The sequence below is a fragment of the Saccoglossus kowalevskii genome, chromosome 11, assembly GCF_978046115.1.
Source record: "Saccoglossus kowalevskii chromosome 11, keSacKowa6.1, whole genome shotgun sequence".
NCBI classification, from domain to species: Eukaryota; Metazoa; Hemichordata; class Enteropneusta; family Harrimaniidae; genus Saccoglossus; species Saccoglossus kowalevskii.
In genome coordinates this window covers 16,069,095-16,090,438 of record NC_140651.1, presented here as the reverse complement: position 1 = coordinate 16,090,438, position 21,344 = coordinate 16,069,095, and the positions used below count along the sequence as shown (strand labels likewise).

Below are 21,344 nucleotides of genomic sequence, written 5' to 3'. Positions count from 1 at the left end.
TCGTGTCGAGGTCATCGTGAACACATTTGCATAAATTACTATCAATTTTTTTAATTATTTTTTTTTTTAATTATTTTTAATTATTTTTAATTATTTTTAATTATTTTTTTTAATTGGACAGGCGTGGACGAAAGATTTTAGCATAAATGAGGAACAGCGCCCTCATGGTCGTCCCTATAGTCCATCTTTAGCATAAATAATGACGTCACAATGGGAATTCGTGCATAAATTAGCATAAATGAGGACCAATGCCGTAAAAGGGGATCATTTGAATGAGGATGACGTCACAATAGGATATTTTGAATACATTTGCATACATAAAATAGATGTGAATACGAGGTCGTGTCAAGGTCATCGTGAATACATTTGCATAAATTACCATCATTTTTTTTTTAATTATTTTTAATTATTTTTTTTAATTGGACAGGCGTGGACGAAAGATTTTTCAGAATGTGTCATAGAGGGCGCTCTCTCTCACACACACACACTAATAAATACACGGCATTTTTGAAAACTAACGGAGTTTATTGCACAAAAGAAGTAAACAAGAATGAAATATTGACATGGAGTATACATTCATGGCGTGGTTGAGTATTTTTTTTAACGCCACGAAAAAAACATACGATGTGAGTAAGGAAAATAGTTGCGTAGCGTATAAATGTTTAGCATGATTAAATATTTCTTAACCCCTCGAAAAATACGTACATACATGTAAATGTGCGGCGTGGTTAAAATCATTTTTCACGTCACGAGAAATACGAGTACATAAACGATTCGATTAAATACACGGAAGAGCGAAAAGTCAATAATTATACAGTAAACAGTGAACAATAAAAATAATTCATTCTATATATACATATGTTGTTCATCGTTTATATTTTCTTACCTCATATTTGCTTTGTTTTGTTTGAGTAAATTATTTTTAACGACACGAAAAAATACGAGTACATAAACGATTCGATTAAAAACACAGAAAAGGGAAACGTCAATAATAGTAAACAGTGAACAATAAATAATAATTCATTCTATATATACATGTTCATTTTTACATTTCTTACATCCTTTCAATGAGTCAAGCAGTCTGTACATTTTTTTTTATTACATCGCTCCAATCAGAATCGCTCATCTGTCGTAGAAGAAAAAAGAGAGAGAGAGAATAATATTAAAAACCAATAGTCACCCCGTAAAACTGCGGTAATAAACCCCGCTAAAATGCAAAGTATGCAAAATCGGTTGGTCGACGTACAGTTTGTTTTTTTCAAAAATGGTGGACTACGCTACGATGAGTTAAAATATATAATTACCTGATCGTTTCACAGAATAACTTTTGACATACATGATCATCACACGGAATGAGTTTACGGTGTAACGTAGCGATTTTCGTTTTTCCCTTGGCGAAGAAGATATGTCCTCGCCTTCTTGCCGAAGATTCAAAGGCGGTAGACCAAGTTTGACCTTCTGTGAAAGGTCATCTCATGGATATCTACACAACGAGTCATACACGACGTATTGGCTACACATTGCTTGAAATCAAAGTATTTGATGATTGTAGATCCACGTACGAGAAATCTCTTAAATTCTGTGACATGACTACCGTACGAGTCAAAATAGTCTTCGTGGTAAGGTATTTCAGACAGAAAGTGGCCCAATGCGTTCCACCCGCGAATATCAACGGTGATTGATACGAGCGATGTGTATTATTCCGAAGCACTGTCCGTGAATGCCAGTTTGAACTCAATCACAAGATTAAGTGTGAGCGCATAGGATTATTTATAAATCGTTCGTCATAAGTGTTCCTAATGTGAAATAGACCTCTCACGTAGATGATAAACAACAGATGTTGGTGTATTTGTATATTTATGTTATCTAAAACATGAACACTCGCAAACAGCCTGAGGGATAGGGTTTCAAGTTGAAAGCATTACCCCTATACCTGCGTGTATGGGATAATGATAACAGGACTGGAAACACGGGGTCAACTTGATTCGGTCAACGTGAATCAGTATGGTTCTTGTCCATCACCAATTCACTTTTCTGAAAAGGCACACCCCCACAGAGTGTAATGGCATTCCACAGCTACCATCCAAGTGCTACAATTGATTTACTCATTACAGTAGCGTTAATTTGGATTAGCGCTTCCTTCTCATCACTTTTCTCATCACAGTACCGTCTTGCGTAGTTATATAGTGTCTTCACATACGCGCTAAAGATTCCTGACCTGACACCATTCAGTTACTCTGATCGTTTTTGTATCATTTTTGAAGGTTTATTTTACAACGACTGGAAAACCGACTGAAAATCAAGACTATTCAGTTCATTCTCTTCACTAATGAAATGGCAGTACTCAGCAAACTATCATTCGTCGTTTTTTTAAACATGATTTCGAATATCCACGATTTCGAAATTCTAGAAGAGGAAAGAACGAACGTTACATTTGAATGGTCAAATGACAAGGGGCTGACCCCGCTTGAATGCGCAACAGAATGTATTAAATACAACCATATTCAATATTTCGCTTTTTTAGTGTTGACCCATTTAAATGACAGAACCAGTCTCGAAACACTGAAAGCCATAGCGGATGCTTCAAAAAACGAATTTCTCTTCCAATGGCTCGAAACCAAATTAAATGAAGCACTATGATTCTTCACAAATTACGATGACATCCTTCACAGCCTGGCAAAAGAAATCACTCAACTAACCTCACCACCAGATTCGAATTTCCACGATCAACGATCAACGACGAAAAAAATTAACCATTGAGGTAACAGGCTTCGCTACAGAGAAACAATGGAAGTTACTAGCTCGCCAAATTGAATACTTTGAAACGGGACATCTAGCCGATCATCATCGAGACATCGACTCAGAGACTGTAAGCCTCAGCAAAACAACCGATTGATGAATTCGTGGACTCAAATTCTAACAAGAACAATCCTGACATAATACTTAAACTACGCTCCTTGCAAGAACATGTGGACATGAACACGACATTTCTACCCACAAGATGAAGGACATAATTTTAGTATATCTGTTAATTACTTTACGATTGGAAACTGTCGATAGAACACATTTTTATGAATGAATTGGTTTTCCGATTTGAAAATCATTGAGTAGGTATTCATGCATTAATTAATTAATAATGATCAGTCCATTGAATTTGTGTCTCACCCAAAAAAAATCAGAACAGCATTACTAGACATCTCCATATTATCCAAATTTCGAAATTATACATATTTTAATATTAAATTTACTATTTCTTTACCATCAAACTACTGAATCACTGTACATATAATATACTATACGTATACCATTGACAAATTCAGACTCCGCTTATAAATTATACTCGATTATGTTTTTACCAATCATTACGCCGCCCATCATTCATGATTCGATTGACCACGTTCTGAATAATTCGTACACACAGATAAACGGATTTTTGCGATATACATGTACTTCTTGTTTTCACTCCAAAACTTACTGCTTATTTGATCCCTCAATCAAAAGCTGTTTTACTTGGGATTGACCAAGAGTGTATTTCCACGTTAAACTGATGTGACGACATGTCGGTCATCAACGATTTCATAAAGGGTGACTGTCGAAAAGTGGGACACCAATAATTTAAAATAATTAGTTATACTGGAGAGAATGGATGACATTGTTTAATATTATAGAGATGTTGCGTAGTTCGTTCTTTGACGGTAAGCACGTACGCATACCATACACGTTGTATGCTAATTCATGTTAAATAAAATGCGCTAAGTTTTGATTATTCCCAAGATGTACAGAGAGCACTCGCTTATCCATTAGACAGATTCCACTATACAATTACATGTATAATATCCTGACTGCATTGTTTACACTCTCGTAAATCGACTGTTTGACGTGACTAGGGCACTGGTGGACGAGGAATGCGTGCGTGCACATTACATTTCGTCAACACTTTCATTCATAATAGTATCACTTGCAATATGGCGTAATATCAATCGACGATCCTCAAAATACTGTATGTATGTATGCACGTTGTAGTTCGAATGATTAGATATTTCTTTTATTTTGCCATTTTTGTCGATTCTTTCATTATGAACAGTGTTGACTTGCTCTCAAAATAAATACTTTTACACCGATGTTACCGTTTGTAATGTTTATAAGTGTATACATGAAAGATATTCGCCTTTGAAATAATAATTGAAGACACAACTACATATATAGTCTTCAAATCAGCTGGGTGTTATTATTGAAGTAACGCACGACGCGTGATATTGTTGTAATGGGGTCTGATCGCGTTCCATAACTCCTGAATAATGCCATGAATCAAATTGTCCTAACAACATGGTAAACACGGGTCAGCAATAAGTAGCTATTTTATCGGTGAGGAAAGATCTGCTTCTTGATTGCGATTATGATTATGTCTAATATAATGTATAATAATCTATTACTCTACGTACACAACTTGAAGTGGGCTTTTCAATTCAACTCACTGCGGCCGTACACAACATGGCTAGTTCCCCCTTCGAAAGAGTGCGTGCGTGTGTTGCAACGCTATCTGTGACCACTGAGCTTTTCAAATATTTACAAAGCACGATGTTATAACTGAGGTGGTAAACTGACCATGATGTCAATATCCAACCATCCAATTTGCACAATAACAATTAAAATTGAAACCGTATTCATGCGTGGGATCTTGGTTGGAAATACAACGAAGTAACAAAAAACCAGCAAAGTGTAACAATAATAAAATCACAAACAAGTGAATGTAAAGCAAACAAAAAAAAAAAAAAGTATTTGGTGTTTGGTTTAGGCATTTGGCATTTTAGAATTTTTTTTCTTATCGTGCCCTGAATCAGATGTGCACGAATGTTCCTAGCTCAATGATTGTTTTGTCATTTTAAATTTTTTAGTATACCTGTTAGGTGTTCATCATCTGTCCTAAAGTTGATTTTATTGTATTTAATATTTTAATCATGATTTTTTTTTTGTTTCTTATTGTATAGATTACAAATGAGAAGATATTTTTTTTCGTTCTCAATTTTCTAGTTGTCACAAACTGGGCAAATTTAGTCTTCAGCTATAAAGTTCTTATATCTACCCCCTTTCCATTTGAAGGGTGTGAGCCTTTATTCCGAGTTTCGCCTTAGCGCAGCACTATGTTTTAGATTTTTTATTGTGGTGAGATATTTTTTATATGCAAATTCTGTTTTAATTTTCTGTAGGTTCGTAACTTGTTTTTATGATGTGTACTTTTATTTGCATCATGTAATGTTTCTGTGCTATGAATTTCTAAAGGATTGTTCGAATTACCTGTCAAGGTTTCAATGATTTTCTTTTTTTTTTTGTCATCCTGAGATTTATGTGTATTCCAAAATATTTTTTTCCCATAGTCAAATTGTCTAAAATCTGATTCATGTCTTTTACAAGGATATTTTCTCAACTCTAGCAGGCTTGCCAAATTTCTTGGTTTGCTATTTACTTTTATTTGATTCATGTCTTTTACCCAGTTGTCTTTTCCCTTTTCGTCAATATGTATTCCAAGTTTGTGAGCTTTGTGAACTAGCGAGTTTGAGTTAGAATTATTTATTTTGATCCAATATTTCAATCTAGTTGCTATGGGGGAGGATATTTTCCCAACTCTAGCAGGCTAGCGAAATTTCTTGCTTTGCTATTTAATTTTAGAAGGTATTTGCAGTAATATATTTTCATTTTTTTTCCATTGGTTTTTTGATTGGAAAAACAAAACAAAAACAAAATGTATACTTTCTATATACTCAATTTCAATTACTCAGTTTTTAATCTATTCTTTTTGATTATTTACTCATTAGTAGATTTCCCCTTCTTTGTGTAATAAACTCCGATAGTTTTCAAAATGACGTGTATTTATTAGAGTGCGCGTGTGTGTGTGTGAGCGCCCTCTACGATACATTCCGAAAATCTTTCGTCCACGCCTGTCCAATTAAAAATAATTAAAACATCCAATTAAAAAAAAAAATTGATGGTAATTTATGCACGTCTGTCCAATTAAAAAATAATTAAAACATCCAATTAAAAAAAAAAAAATTGATGGTAATTTATGCAAATGTATTCACGATGACCTCGACACGACCTCGTATTCACATCTATTTTATGTATGCAAATGTATTCACAATATCCCATTGTGACGTCATCCTCATTCAAATGATCCCCTTTTACGGCATTGGTCCTCATTTATGCTAATTTATGCACGAATTCCCATTGTGACGTCATTATTTATGCTAAAGATGGACTATAGGGACGACCATGAGGGCGCTGTTCCTCATTTATGCTAAAATCTTTCGTCCACGCCTGTCCAATTAAAAAAAAATAATTAAAAATAATTAAAAATAATTAAAAAAAAAAAAAAAAAAAATAATTAAAAAAATTGATAGTAATTTATGCAAATGTATTCACGATGACCTCGACACGACTTCGTGTTCACATCTATTTTATGTATGCAAATGTATTCACAATATCCCATTGTGACGTCATCCTCATTCAAATGATCCCCTTTACGGCACTGGTCCTCATTTATGCTAATTTATGCACGAATTCCCAATGTGGCGTCATTATTTATGCTAAAGATGGACTATAGGGACGACCATGAGGGCGCTGTTCGTATGACGTCATCGCATCTCAATATGAACAGCGCCCTCATGGTCGTACCTATAGTCCAACGTAAACTACTTACATCCCACGAAAACGTTCTAATATCTAGCTATAAACAGAAATTATTGCCACCGAACTGTTTTCAATAGATCTATAACAGCGGAAACAATCAGACACGCAAAATTGCTCTGACTTTAAAGAAAATGGCATAATGCAACATTGAAAAGCATTCTGCTTCAGTGTAAGAAGGGGTAGAAGCCGAGTGTTAATTTTCATATGCGAAATACCTAAAGCAATTTAATGTCCACGCACAATATTATAAACAAAATAGGCACAAGGGTTATTATAGCAAGGTAGCTAAAAAATAATCACAGTAGTACTCTTATTTAAAGGATACAATCGAGGATCAATTAATTTAAAACACTTTAGACATTACAAACAGGCAAAATACATATTGCATTTGAGTAGCAATATTGATTGTTTTCAACAGCAGCTACGTTCACTGTGCAAGACATATGCTAAGGCTAATGTGTTTTGCAAAGGCGGCTTTTATATTGTGCAACCTAGAAAATAGGACATCACTACTGTACCAGTGCACCTAACTGGTAAAAACCATAATGACTAACAATAATGTCATGGAAAACTGTCAAACACAATAAGATGATATATAGGCGCAGTGCCCAGGTATATGAACAATAATGAATTCAATGTTTTACAATCCAGATAATATGTCACGGTATGCATACGGACATTTCTTTTGTATAAGAATACTACCAAATTCGTTGATATGTTGGAGGGTCGCTAGAGGGCGTTTAGAGTGTAACAACGTGGTTACATAGCTCTGTAAAATATTTTCTGTTAGTTACAGTTTCCTACAACTCTTTCATAGTTTGACTCGCTAAACGGTTGTTTTAACGTAGACAAAGGTTGTGGAGCTGTAAATATATGCTTTAACTGGAAACAAGATGAGTTATTGTGCATCAGGACCAGCTAAATCCAAGTCTAAAAAATCTGAAAGGAAAATAACTGATGTAACATCGACACCTGGATTTAGCTAGGATGAAGGTGAGTCCAGTCTTACGCTCGCCGATATAATGATGGAATTGCGTGGGTTTGTAAGATTGCTGGTGAAATGAGAGCCTTGAAATCCGGCGTTGATGACAACCGACAGAAAATAAATGAACTGATTGAGCAAAATAAACAATTGAGTGATGAAATTGCCACAATGGAAAATGCAGGTGATAAAATAAAGGCGCACATGTTACGGAACAATATGGCATTCCATAAAGTGGTTTGGAAACATGGGAACAGACGGATAAGTTACTATATGGATTTATTACTGATAAACTGGATATTGACGGTTCACAGATAGAATTTCAGATTGTTCACCGTTTAACTTATGCCCGTAGCCGACCACAACCAATAATAGGCAAGTTTCTTACGTATAAACAGAGGGATGACGTTCTACGTGCTGCTGTGAAATTAAAAGGGACAGAATTCCGTATTCACTCCTAAAATCAGAGATCTACGCCGAAAATTAGGTAAATTTGTGGTGGATGCCAGAGCAGAAGGTAAAACGTTTTGTACGATAAAATTAAAATCGATGACACTGTGTATATTTATGACGAGGTAATGAAGAACATTAAACCACTGCGTAGCCTGAATTATTCGTCGCCATTGCTACCATAGGAAGGAAGTCAAAGCCCGAGTTTTGACAATACAGTTGCTAGGTGTGAAACCACGGATTTCAATTTTTTTATTTTGGAATATCAATGGTTTATACGGAAAACTATTAGACACTGACTTTTTGAACTATGTTAAGTCTTTTGATTTGGTTGTCTTCTCGAAACATGGGTTGATTCACAATTTGATTTTCAAATTGAATGGTTTAAAACCATACATAACGCTGGTGTAAAGAAAAAGAAATTCTGGAGGGCCTCGGGGGGGGAATATACATTCTATTTAATCAAAATAATATTGTTCAATTTGATATTGAATATATATATATATATATATATATATAAGGATAGTTATTCAGTATTGTCTCTAATTAAACATAAAGAAAGCCCAGTGTTAATAGTGGCATGTGTGTATAGGCCTCCTGAAGGTTCTAACTTTATAAACCCATATTTCTTTGATCAGTTAGAAAATAATTTTGTTACTTTTTCCACTAAATATGATTGTAAGGTAATAATTGGGGGAGATTGTAATGGTCGTACGGGTAATAAAAGTGATAGTTTTGATTGTAATGTGAACCACTTACCTATGGGTGATGTGTTTACTACTATTAATGATATTCCACAAAGGGAATATATGGATAATGAGTGTAATATATATATGGTTTAGGGTTATTGGAATTTTGTAAAAGTACCAACTTTAAAATTGTGAATGGAAGACTCTTTAAGCAAACAGGGAGTGGACATTTAACTTATGTTTCAGGTATAGGCACTAGTGTAGTTGATTATATTTTAACAAGCCCAAATAATCTCTCAAATTTTACGGGTTTTTCCATTGGTAATAGAATTGAATCAGACCATATATCACTTGAACTTACCATGATGCTGTCTTCCAAGCATGAAAGTAGTACTATTGATACTGTCCATCATAATATTGAGAATCTGAACAAACTAAAATGGGATACTAAAAAAGCAAATGTTTATAGAAATAATTTTAATTCAGAGGGCATTAGAAATCTAAGTCGTGAGTTTTACGAGAATGTGATAGAAGGAAATATAGATGACGCAGCTACTAATTTAACTAATATTATTTATACTTGTGGAAAAGATATGGTGTGCAAGTCAAACCAGTTAAATGAGGGTTTTCGAAATTTTTGGTTTGATAAAGAATGTTTAGTCACCAAACGTGCAGTCAGTAAAGCGCTTAATTATTATAGACATACAAAAAGTCAGAACAGTCTTGAATATTACCTTCTATCTAAACAATCCTATCAAAAACTCATTAAAGAGAAAAAAGCAGAATTTCAAAAGCTCAGAAGGGATGAACTAATTAACCTGTCCAAACAGAAAAACTCTCATAAGTTTTGGCAGAAACTTAAGCACCATAAAATTAATGTTTCAGAAAAATATTACTATGGAGGAATGGTCACATTATTTCACTAATTTGTTTACCCCGGTTCTTGTGGAAAATGAAAATTACAATGATTTTACGCATCAATCGAAGATTATATGACTGATTTAGATATAGAGAATATTGGTATACCTGATGTAGATTTGGAATTAGCAGAATTTAACCAACCAATTACTATGACAGAGGTGAAGAAAAATTCGGATAAACTGAAGGCTAATAAATCACCTGGCCCAGATGGAATTCCTTCTGAGTTTTGGAAATTTTAGACATTGTTATCTGTTGTACAGTCTATATAACAAAGTTTTTGGTCAAGGGGTGTTTACTATAGAATGGAGCAAGGGATTAATTTCCCCAGTGTACAAAAAGTGTTACAGGGATGACCCAGCAAACTATCGAAGTATAATGCTTTTGAATACTATAAGTAAAGTATACACAAGTATTCTCAGTGATAGGTTAAGTAATTGGTTGAATTGATATAATAAAATAATTGAGGAACAAAGTGGATTTCAAAAAGGTAAATCAACTTTGAATAATATTTTTGTTCTCTATACCCTTGTAGAAAAATATGTTTATACTCTTGGAGCTAGATTCTATTGTGCCTTTATTGATTATGAAAATGCATTTGATAGAGTACACCAGTGTTCATTATTTTATAAGTTGTCAACAATTGGGATTAAGGGGAAACTGTTTAAAACTGTATCAAAATATTAAGGCTGCTGTGAAAAAGCCAAAGGGAGTTACTGAATTTTTCCATATTAATGTTGGGCTGCAGCAGGGTTCCGTTATATCACCTTTACTGTTTTGCTTTTATATAAATGACCTTAAGAGTGCCCTCCAACAAGAACAGGAATCAGTTGTGTATATAAATACTTTAAAACTTTTTTATTTGTTATATGCGGATGATTTGGTGTTGTTCAGCAACACACCTGTTGGATTACAAAGATTACTTAATAACTTAGTGGATTTTTGTCTAAAATGGAGACTGAATGTTAATCTGAAAAAATCAAAATAATTGTTTTCTGAAAAGGGGGTCGTCTGAAAAAATATGAAAAATGGTTTCTGAGGGGTAAAGAAATTGAAATTGTAGCAAAATATAATTATTTAGGCATAGTTTTTTCGAGTTCGGGAAAATGGTTTCAAACACAGAAAAATATCTCGGAGCGAGCTAGACAAGCACTATTTTGTTTGGAAAAAAAACATTATGGGGTTGGGGGAACTCCAGCCTGATCTTGCATGCAAAGTATTTGACTGTAACATATTGCCAATTTTGTTATACGGTAGTTGTGTGGGGGGAATGCGGGGTGTAATAGCTGACATAGAAAAAGTACAAAATAAGTTTTGTAAATTTCTATTGAGAGTTAGTTTCAACGCTTCCAATGCTGCAGTAAGGGGTGAATTAGGGAGACACTCAGTTAGAGATTATGTTAATATTGAAATGGTCAGATTTTGGCTGAAACTGATTCAAGAGGGCGGCTCAACTATTTTAAAGGAATTTTATAATTATCTATACCATAGTATTATTATTTTCTTTATTCCGCACTATATGGCCACCGGCCTAAAGTACTTTTACATTTCAAAACTTAAATTACACACGGTCGCTTTAAAATTACAAGATACATATACTTCAAATCATACTTCCATTTCAGTTTCTCTGTAATGAAAACTCTTAAACAAATATTTACCCAAACTTAGTAAAATATACGAGTTAGTACTCTGTAGCAATGCAATGAATTTCATCTTGGTTGGTGGTGAAAAATAATATTTTGGTAAGAATTTTTGTCTAAGTGCTTCATATTTTGGACATACCATAGTAAAATGATATTCGTCCTCTGTAACCCTGCAACCAAATGGACATAATCTTTGGTCACGTGGAATACCCAATGTTCTACCATTTTCAATTTCTAGGGGATGACAGGAAATTCTAAGTCTAGTTATAGCACATGAATAGATAGGAGTAGCCAACGAAATAGCAGTGAGATATCTTTCATATATTAAATCTTGTTTAAACATGCAATATGTTTGAAGCTTTACATTTTTATTAATTTCTGCACACCAATTCTGTCTAGATATATCAAAACATCTTTTTTTAAATTCACTGAAGAACATCTCGCTATTATCAATTCTTTGTTCATACCAAAGATGTCCATAACCAGATGTACATAAAATATTTTTTACCTATAAAGCCCAACACCTAGACCCCCCTTCTGCTCTATGGTATAGATTGTTTTGCTTTTACATAAATGTAAAAAAAAGCGCGGAAGTTGCAACAAATGTCGAAAAACTCGTGAATTTTATGGATTTGAATAAAATAAAGCTAGTGGTTGGTAAGACTGGTTAATAATATACCCCCCGATGCTCTTCGATTTGTTTTAATTGTATTTCAAGGCGAGAAATAGATAATTGAAGTTCCATCGATTTCAAGGCGATTGTTTCACCGCGACAACTCTACGCTGTGTTGTAGTTTCATGAGGTAAAAAAATATATATAATAAATAGTACGTGTTTAATTATTTGGTTTCACAGCCCGCAAATTACGGGAAATGATCCCCATGAATTACGATAAATAAATGCTGATTCTGTTGAATAATGGACGTCGGGACCGTTTGCTGAAACCAACGGGGATCGATATTCCAAACAAATTATTGGGACACGGTCGGTAGACATTTCAAACAAATGATATTATTAACGAAAGACGAGATTTTTCCAGATATTTACGAACTTACTGTCACAACAAATATATGCCAAATTGACAAATACACAAAGAGATATTAGGTATTATTTTAGCCTTAGAAATATTTTCTTCACTCAGTCCATGCGTGGTACTTCTATTTAGCTTCATGGTCCTTCGGCTTGTGTTCTCCTTGGGGGGAAATAACAATAATTATACAAATCGTAAACTCAACGCAGCCAGGAAAAGAAACCCGGACAACCATGTCGTACTTCTGTTGAAATACATTTTGTAGCAGTGCGTCACGTCAGAATATTGTTTAAAATAAAATAGTCAATCCCAGCCAAATCTAGGTCAAAGGGTCAGATTGCGTGCATATAATTATAGATAGTTAAAACAAAAAGTATTTGAACTTTTGGTGGTTGTTTAACATCTATGCACGGTTACTAAACTAGTAACCGTGATCTATGAAAACCATAAAATTGTTAGTAGTCCGAATTTTTGCACAGTCGAAAATAAAGCGGAAATTCAACAAGCGGTCGCAAAAGCGAGCGATTGAAAAGCGGAAGCGGGCGAGAGGTTGGGCGAAATGAGTTCTGTACCTCTTTGTTTGATGAAGCGATGCTGATGCCACATTGTCGCCATAATGAGGCCACAATGAAGAGAAGCGATAACCGCCTAACTTTTTAATGTCGCGACATTGAAGCGATGCTGAAGCCATAACAATGCCATAATGATGCGATGCTGAAGCGAAGGTGAAGCTGAAGTGAAGCCAAAGCTTCCGCGAGAACTGTACTGTATTCTACTGCTGTATGTACCTTTTTAACTCGTACACATTCTATCCAACTGCTAGATGTTCTTCACTAACTACATACATGTTATCATACAACTACATGTAATCAAAATTAGAGCGGCCTCTACAGTTCAAAACAATAAACTTTTTACAATGGTCAAACTTCAAATAAATTAGCCTTCATCGCTCAGTAGAAAAAAAAGTACACTGTTGGTTAAGTCGAAACAATTGTATCCTGAAGTGATTGTTACTGGTTACTCTGAATGGTTATACTTTCTTTCCATATCCGATAATTGTTCGCAAATCACTGACATAAATCAATATTTTCATCGACGTGAAACACTCTACTCTTGGCGTTGGAAGTAGAAAGCAAGTTGTTAAGTGCACTAAATTTAACGCTGCAATAACGGAAATTGATTCAGAAAATCAATATATGGTTATCAATATATAAACATAAAATCGTACTTGTTTAAATCGCGTTTATGTATAAATGAATGTAAAGAATTTGTGGCGTTTGAAAGCTGTATTATGCCCAATCTACCATTGTGAACGAATCTTTAGTTTCTTGACTGTGTTGGAGTGGTCTAAATGTTGAGTTATTTTCATAATCATGTTGGTAAGATTAAATTACGTTGTCGGATGGCTTGTTGAATTTGTGGTATGTTGCTTGGCTTTGGGGTACCTTCTGGGAATCGCACATGTGATATTTTAACTGCTCAACAATATTTACACAAGTCACTGCATGTCGTTTTCACCACTTTATAATATAACACACATCAAGAGTTGCACGTTCCGAGGCCTAATTATACATCAACGTTGAGTGGTGAACCGTACTGAACCGATCCGTCGTCCACTCTCTCGTTGATCGTCTATTCTGTCCTGTTTCCACTGTACTCTTATTTAACTAACAGTCCCAACTCGTAAAGTTACATTGTGGGATGTATCGTATTACCTTGAGATCACTTCGCTCTCTTGTGTAATCAAGGAAATGGAGTGTGCCCGCAGCAACTGAGCTAAATATATTTTGGGCAGCAATCATCTCGGTGATTGCTCGTATATAGCCAACGAGAATACTTTCATATAATTTTAGGTGTATCCCAGACTGGGGACAGCCATGATGATTTTGGGTCTTAATTTGTGTTACGTGTGTACATCTTTCTTGACACATTGGAATTCAACAAATTATCATCTTGATACACCTCTGGGGATATATGTGACTAATAATCTGATGCTCAACATGACCGGGTAGATAAACTACACATTGTGATTCAGTCTATCCTTCGTCGTTCAAAATTTGTGTATAAGTTCGTATCAGTTGTGTACATAGCGGCCGACAACACTGCTCGGCTCAGATAATTAACAGCTGTGCTATTATGAGAACGATTTGAGTTATGCTGCTGTGGTAAATCACATTTACACATTAACCGTCTATGCTATGCTATGCAAATATGGAATTGCTTCGTGTAGCAACCAACGTTGAGCTATTACGCTTTTATTTTCATTGGAAATGGATCTACGAAAGTGTCTTGTTGAAAGAAGATTTTGTTATCGAATGTTGGTGATAGACGATGTTATTGTATCTGCACAATAACAGCAAAAGCTGCATTACAATAAAAAAGAACATCAGTGTTAATACGCGTTTTTTTATTACCATAATCAATCAACAAATTTGCCGACCTGCTAAGTTCAAAACACTTTCAGCTGTCGTACACACAATCCATTGGGAGACCATATTAAGCCACACAATCACAATCTACAGTAGAAAAAGAACATGTGCTTGATTAAAACATAGTAAATTCATATTTAAATTGGCATCCATAATAACGACTTCATAATTATTATTGTTTAAAAAAAACTCTAAATTGCATTGGACATTTCTGAAAATCTTCACAACGTTCTTGTATGAACACTGCTTTTTTATATTGTTACATACCAATAGCTAATTGGCAGACAAATCCCTTCTTTTCGGTACAGTACTCATCATCATAGGAACCCCTCATCTGTGGTCTGTACCTAAATTAAATGGTATATATAAATTTGAAAAGGACATTAGTATGTGGCTAGTAGCCATTCTATATAAATAGTATGAGTTATGGCTTTGTGACGAATAGTTCTGGTACGTCAGACATCATGTAGCATATACGCATGTTATATAGCGAGGCAAATTAAAATATAAGATATGCACTAAAAAAAATATTTGAATATCATAAGGAAAAGATGATGAAAAGTGAATTTTATGAAATAATTATCAAAATAATACATAGGATAACACAATAATGCAGCGTTATTTATCTTGAAATTTATTATGTGAGCATTAATATTTAGAACATCACTTATCTTACCACATCTGAACGCAGTTTTGTCCGTTCGGGTCTTGAGTGTCGTTATCATTAGGCTGGGCTTCTGCCCACTTCTCGAAATAAGAACACATTTCAAAGTGCCATGAAAAGAATTCTGGATGTGTTTTGTGCCTTGGATCATGCGGTAGTTCTCTCATATCTTTGAATCCAATCCAGAAACCCCAGTTGCACGTATCGCCTTTCCACTCAGTAGGGATAGACTGTTTTACGCCAATAAAAGTAGCTTCTTTGTCCATGGTAGCAAGTCCAACTCCACCAGGAAGTCCCTGGCAATAATTATTTGCATCACTCCAAGTCATACCTTCGTTGGTATCAGGATTTTTACAATAGACTTGGTACTCGTAACAGGTACATTGTTGGGAGGTATCTAAAAGTATGTAAACAATATACAACATTTGAAGCGGTATACAAACAGACATACATCAAAACAATGTCTTGCAAACTCTTCTGCTTGAAAAAATGCACATGATCACCGTGTGACGAAAGAAATATAAATATATGTATATTGTATTCACATGAATATTTCAATTAAATTCAGAAAACATTCAACTTACAATATTCGGCATATGACATGCCAAACAATACAAGGAGAGTCAGTACAAACAGCATTTTGGTACCAGTGAGACGTTCAATTGCCTGATGAATGAAACAAATGAACGTCAATCAGTTATGTGGGCGTTTTGTTTAAGATATCATCGTGCAAAATCACATCACAATACAGATTTTCCCATTACACACTCATTAGCTATTATTAGCAATGATAATCATAGTTTTACCAGTCTGTGAGTTACCGAGACATGAAGCTGATCATTCCAGATAGGCATATTATTTTGACAGAACTATACGTACGTATTATTGCAGCTTTAATATATTATTTAGTAAACAAGTACTTAATTGATTTGATTTCATTGCACTGAAGATATATTTATTTTGAAGTGTTGTATGATATACACGTTTATTGGTACTTACTCCGATTCAGTTCTCAGTTCAACAAGTGCACGTCTTCTATAAGCAATTCCAAAGCTGATGGAGAAATTAGATGGTACTTTATAGACCAAGAATAAGGCCGCAAAACAACTCAAAAAGGCAATGTTATATTATGACGTCATGCATGTGTACAATGTACATGTCTGTCAAATATGTCATTAGTCACAAGCTGAAAATACATGTGTATTTCATTTACAGTGTTCTTGGTTTAAATTACGATTTTCCGGAAGGAATCTCAAATTTTAATTGACTTAAAAACCTTTAGAATACTCTTTCGAACCAACAGCTTAGCTAGGTATCATACTGAACCTTGCCTACTGGAAGACATATTTCAATAAGGAAATTAGCTGAATTTGAAATTATCAACAATTTAACTTCAAGTAACATATCATAGAATTAATTAGTTTCATTTATTAACCGAGTAAACGATTGATATGAAAAAATAATCATCCCTCGCCATCAAGGGACACAATAATGCCGGGTAATCAACTTCATGTGTTAAATGATATCTGAGTTCAACGAAACTATTTAAATAAATATATCAAAATAACAACTCTTGCGATTATTGTAATTTTACACAAATATATACATATTGAGAAGTTGGTATATTTTATGATGGCCAATCATACCTGTTAGATAGCATTAAATAATAGAAATTAAGACTACATTGCGTTATCATGTAGAATTACTAAATATTCATATTTCAAATATTTGATTTTTGATTGCATGCAAGATTGCGAACAATAAAGAGCTGGGATTTTTTCCCCTGTAAAGCTGACCACATATTATGTGATTGTGTTTGAATGTGAGATGTCAAACCATTGTAATATAATGACATAAGAACCATTTTGAAAAGACACCGAAAAATTTGCAGGCTAACTCGAAGATGAGGTTTTTGACCGTCGCCATTCGTAAAACACTTTGGGTGTCAATCAAAACCTAAAATTACGTTCCATATCTGTTAACTTGCACTACAGCGTCCTCCTACAACATACTACAAAATTCTACATGTATAATATTTGATGTGACCAAGATTATACAGAACGTTCGGGCATATGAGTCAATCTTGTTCAAACTGGATTTTTACATTTTCTAAAAATGTTATTGTACATACAAGTTTCATTGAATTTTTTAACCAGTAATCTTGAATCCTTTATCGAGAGTCATAACCACGTCCATTATTTCTTTCAATCAATGCCATAGCTTGAAGGGTGCCATTCTTTTCGCTTTCCTAAAATTGTGCAGATTTCCAAACTATGTAATTACTTCAAATGATTGAAAGCCTATTAATAGTTTGAGTACTTGAAAAAAAACATGTACAAACGTATGATTTACTGACTTGTCAATCTATTTCTAAATAAGATATATTTTTCGGAAAATATTTATCATACACTTGATATTGACAGAATAATTGTACTTCCGTAGTCATAATTAAGAACGTGGACGTACACGATGCACGTCATCAACTGCCTTTCATGAAAGGTCAGCTTATATATTCTAGTGTGCAATGGTTAACAATAGTTAAATACAGAATTTAATAGAAAACTTGCTATTGATTATATCGAAACAATTGTATAAAGTTATTGTTACTGGTTACTCTGGATGGTTATAATTTGGTAACTGACTTTGATCGAAATCACTATTTCATTGTGTTTCATTTGCATTTGATTAAAAGAGCTTTAATAAATTAGCACTAACAGTTCAAAAGCCTGATGAATACATTTTTTATACGAAGCCATGCACAAAACACATTCTACCTATCCTGAATTGTAATTTAAATTGTATTTCATGTCATTTATTGTTGTGTATTTTTACTCATTCGGTAATGACAAAATAATTAGACTGTCATTAGAACAATTTATATTTGACAACGTGAATGTACACGGGACACGTCATCAACTGCAAAGCATGTCAACAGTGGTCTAAATGGCTTGGCACAAAAACATTATGGAAAAACCGTATTAAAATGGCTAATGGAAACCCTGATATTGAACATTAAATGGAGGTTCAAGCTCTGTTGGGACAGTATTGACTCAGTTTCGGTTACATAAAAAATAACCTGTGCACAGATGACATTATACATATTGACCTTTAATTGACGTAAAGCGTCCATAGTATAGATTACACATTGAATCATCCATTGCCTTGACGACTGTGAGTATTATACGATTGCAGTCTAACAAACAGGCATACACGCCTGTAACCCTTGAGTTGAAATGTAGGATTTCACCAAATTAAAAACTTCATCTTGACTTATTACTGAAATACTTTTTTGGGATGTATTTGATTAATGCCTTATACCCTGCATGATCGGATAAAATAAGCAAACATGGTAAATCACTGTGGCTTTGTTCTAATGTTATTTGTATATATAACTATATTCAACACTTAAAAGCGACTGCAATTTGATGCGTCTATATAACATTTGTATCTAGTGCCTACTTCCGCCTGTACAGGATGTAACCTGAAAGCCTGGGACATACTGATTCTTATGATTGACATCATTTCAACACACCTCATCAGTTGTCTAAAATGTATTGTGGCACTGAAGTAAATGGAAATGAAGGCTTTGAATCATAATGCAAAATATTGGTTGTTTGAAGAATACGCGTTAACATTACCCCCCCCCCCCACTGATTTCTGAGCAATTGGTTGTTGCGCTATGAATCCACTTTTGTCTATCATTGAGCCAGAACATGAACACTTGAGCTGGTATAGTATTTTTTATTCAGGAATGAATGTTATCAACTGTTTTCAGGATGAATTGATACATGCAGATATGCATCTTTGAGCTCGAGTAACGCCAGGTAATCCTTGAAATATATTCGGCGGTACCTCCCCGTCTTTCTTGTCTAGCACAAGCATGGTGGGGTAAAACAAAGGAGATTTGAACACCGCTGTGGTTCACATGCTCTTGTTCAGTGAACGTTCTTTCAATATAAATGGAATTCATTATACAAGAATCACACTCCACCCACAGGAAGGTAATGCGCAATATTGGCTGTCGAAACATGGAAGCCCGCAAAAAAGGGCACCTGACGATTGGCATATACTTTAACTACCCTGATGTGCGATTTATGAGCCACAAACAGGAACATTGTTCGATAAATCAGAGTAGGTATCACCCATTTCAGTCATCATATCCAGCGTGTAGGACAGCGCCATCAACGAGATACGTCAATAGATTTCCCGATTTGTGCATCTGACAATTTATGTAATCTCATGCTGACTTCTAAGGTCCAATAATCGCTCTTTTTTAGAAAAAGGTATCTCCGTCAACACACTGAATAACATGGTTTGGGTTTGTTCCCAAATATGTGCAGTATCCAACAATGTGGCAGCTTTGTTTGGGGTACTGATTGGTGCCATATCGCGGAATCCACTTCCCACTCTCTTTACCCAAGAAGGCCTTGACAACTGTCGTTGACCATGTAAGTGAACCCATTCTTTGCGCTACAACAGTGGTGGTAAAATAACGTACAGTGACATCAGGCTCTGTCTATGGGTCATGAACATTTTGAGAACCGCCTCAGTGGCCTCACAAATCTGCTCATCCAAAGAAAGCCAAATTGTAACAGCTTGATTTTCGCTGCAATCAATAAATTCCGATATATTGCTGCCCCAGCGTCCAGCTGTAACTAATGCAAAGGTGGAACCCAAAATATATTTGACTATTCTAATAACTTCACTCAATCCTGTGATTCCAGAAACCTCTCATGGCTCCCAAAATAGTTGCTGCATTCACATTTATCCACTTGCTCCCTGACGAGATCTACCTAAGGTCAATTCATTACCTGATTACTCTCGAAATTTCCGTTACAAATAGCATGGCTATCCATGCAGTGATCAATTTACTGGGGGCAATAAAATAACATGTAAAGTTCAAACAAACGTGTCACTCGAATCGTTAGCAATGTAGGTAGAACACTGGCGACATTCACACATATTACAGAGTCCTAATTTTACTTTAATCTAATTAAGAATGACGGACACTAAATACCATTAATAAATACACAAATCTGTGTTTACGATGGGGAAATTCAAAATGTTTGTGAAACAATATGATCCGAACATGCGAAGGAAATGTGAAAACTATTATTGTTTTCACAGTAGCTTGTTATACTTGTGACACAAGTACATCATGCCAATCACCAAACACTTGGACCTAGACAATTCACAAAACAGTTTCCATAACTATATAGAACATTTACATTAAGAGCACAATAATGAAGAAGGCACTGTCGAACCTTGACGCATATTTAGAGACGATCAGTTTTTATTCCGGATATTCCCCCAAAACAAACGGAATAAACTAATCAATGCCACTGTCAGAATATCGAGTACAAAAAACACCGTCTCAGAGGAAAATTACTTACAAATCGCGGCATGTGTTACTGAATGTGGACAAAAATTGTCAATAACATGAACACACACAAAAATTGAGAAAAGATAACTCCGGTAAAATGCCCAACTATGTGTAAAATCAACGCAACATTGAAAAGCATTCTGCTTCAGTATTAGAAAGGGTAGAAGCAGAGTGTTAATTTGCATAAGCAAAATACCTTAATGTGCAGGCAAAATGTTATAACAAATGGGCACGCAATCGAACAAGTGATAGCTAAGATAACTGAAAAAATAATGACACCAAAACCATCTTGGTACTATTGCTTAAAGGGTACAATCGAGTGTCAATTAATTTAAAACACCTATTGGACATTACAAACAGGCAAAATACAGTAACTATATCTACGGGTGACAATGTAAAGATGTGTTTTAGAACTCTAGTACATACAATACACCATAAACTCACCTGTTAAACTTCTTAGTATCAGCAAACT

The 21,344-nt window shown here is 34.7% G+C and overlaps 1 protein-coding gene across 1 annotated transcript; it reads right to left on the bottom strand.

The window, feature by feature from the left end:
* Nucleotides 1–14,788: 14,788 nt before the first annotated feature.
* LOC144349953 (C-type lectin lectoxin-Thr1-like) lies at nt 14,789–21,344 on the bottom strand. The gene is made up of 6 exons (XM_078008297.2): nt 21,317–21,344; nt 16,489–16,542; nt 16,074–16,155; nt 15,502–15,886; nt 15,093–15,172; nt 14,789–14,912 (listed from the first exon to the last, which is right to left on the bottom strand). Exons 3-6 carry the CDS (start codon nt 16,126–16,128, stop codon nt 14,893–14,895), a joined length of 540 nt encoding a protein of 179 aa, XP_077864423.1. The 5' UTR covers nt 16,129–16,155; nt 16,489–16,542; nt 21,317–21,344; the 3' UTR covers nt 14,789–14,892.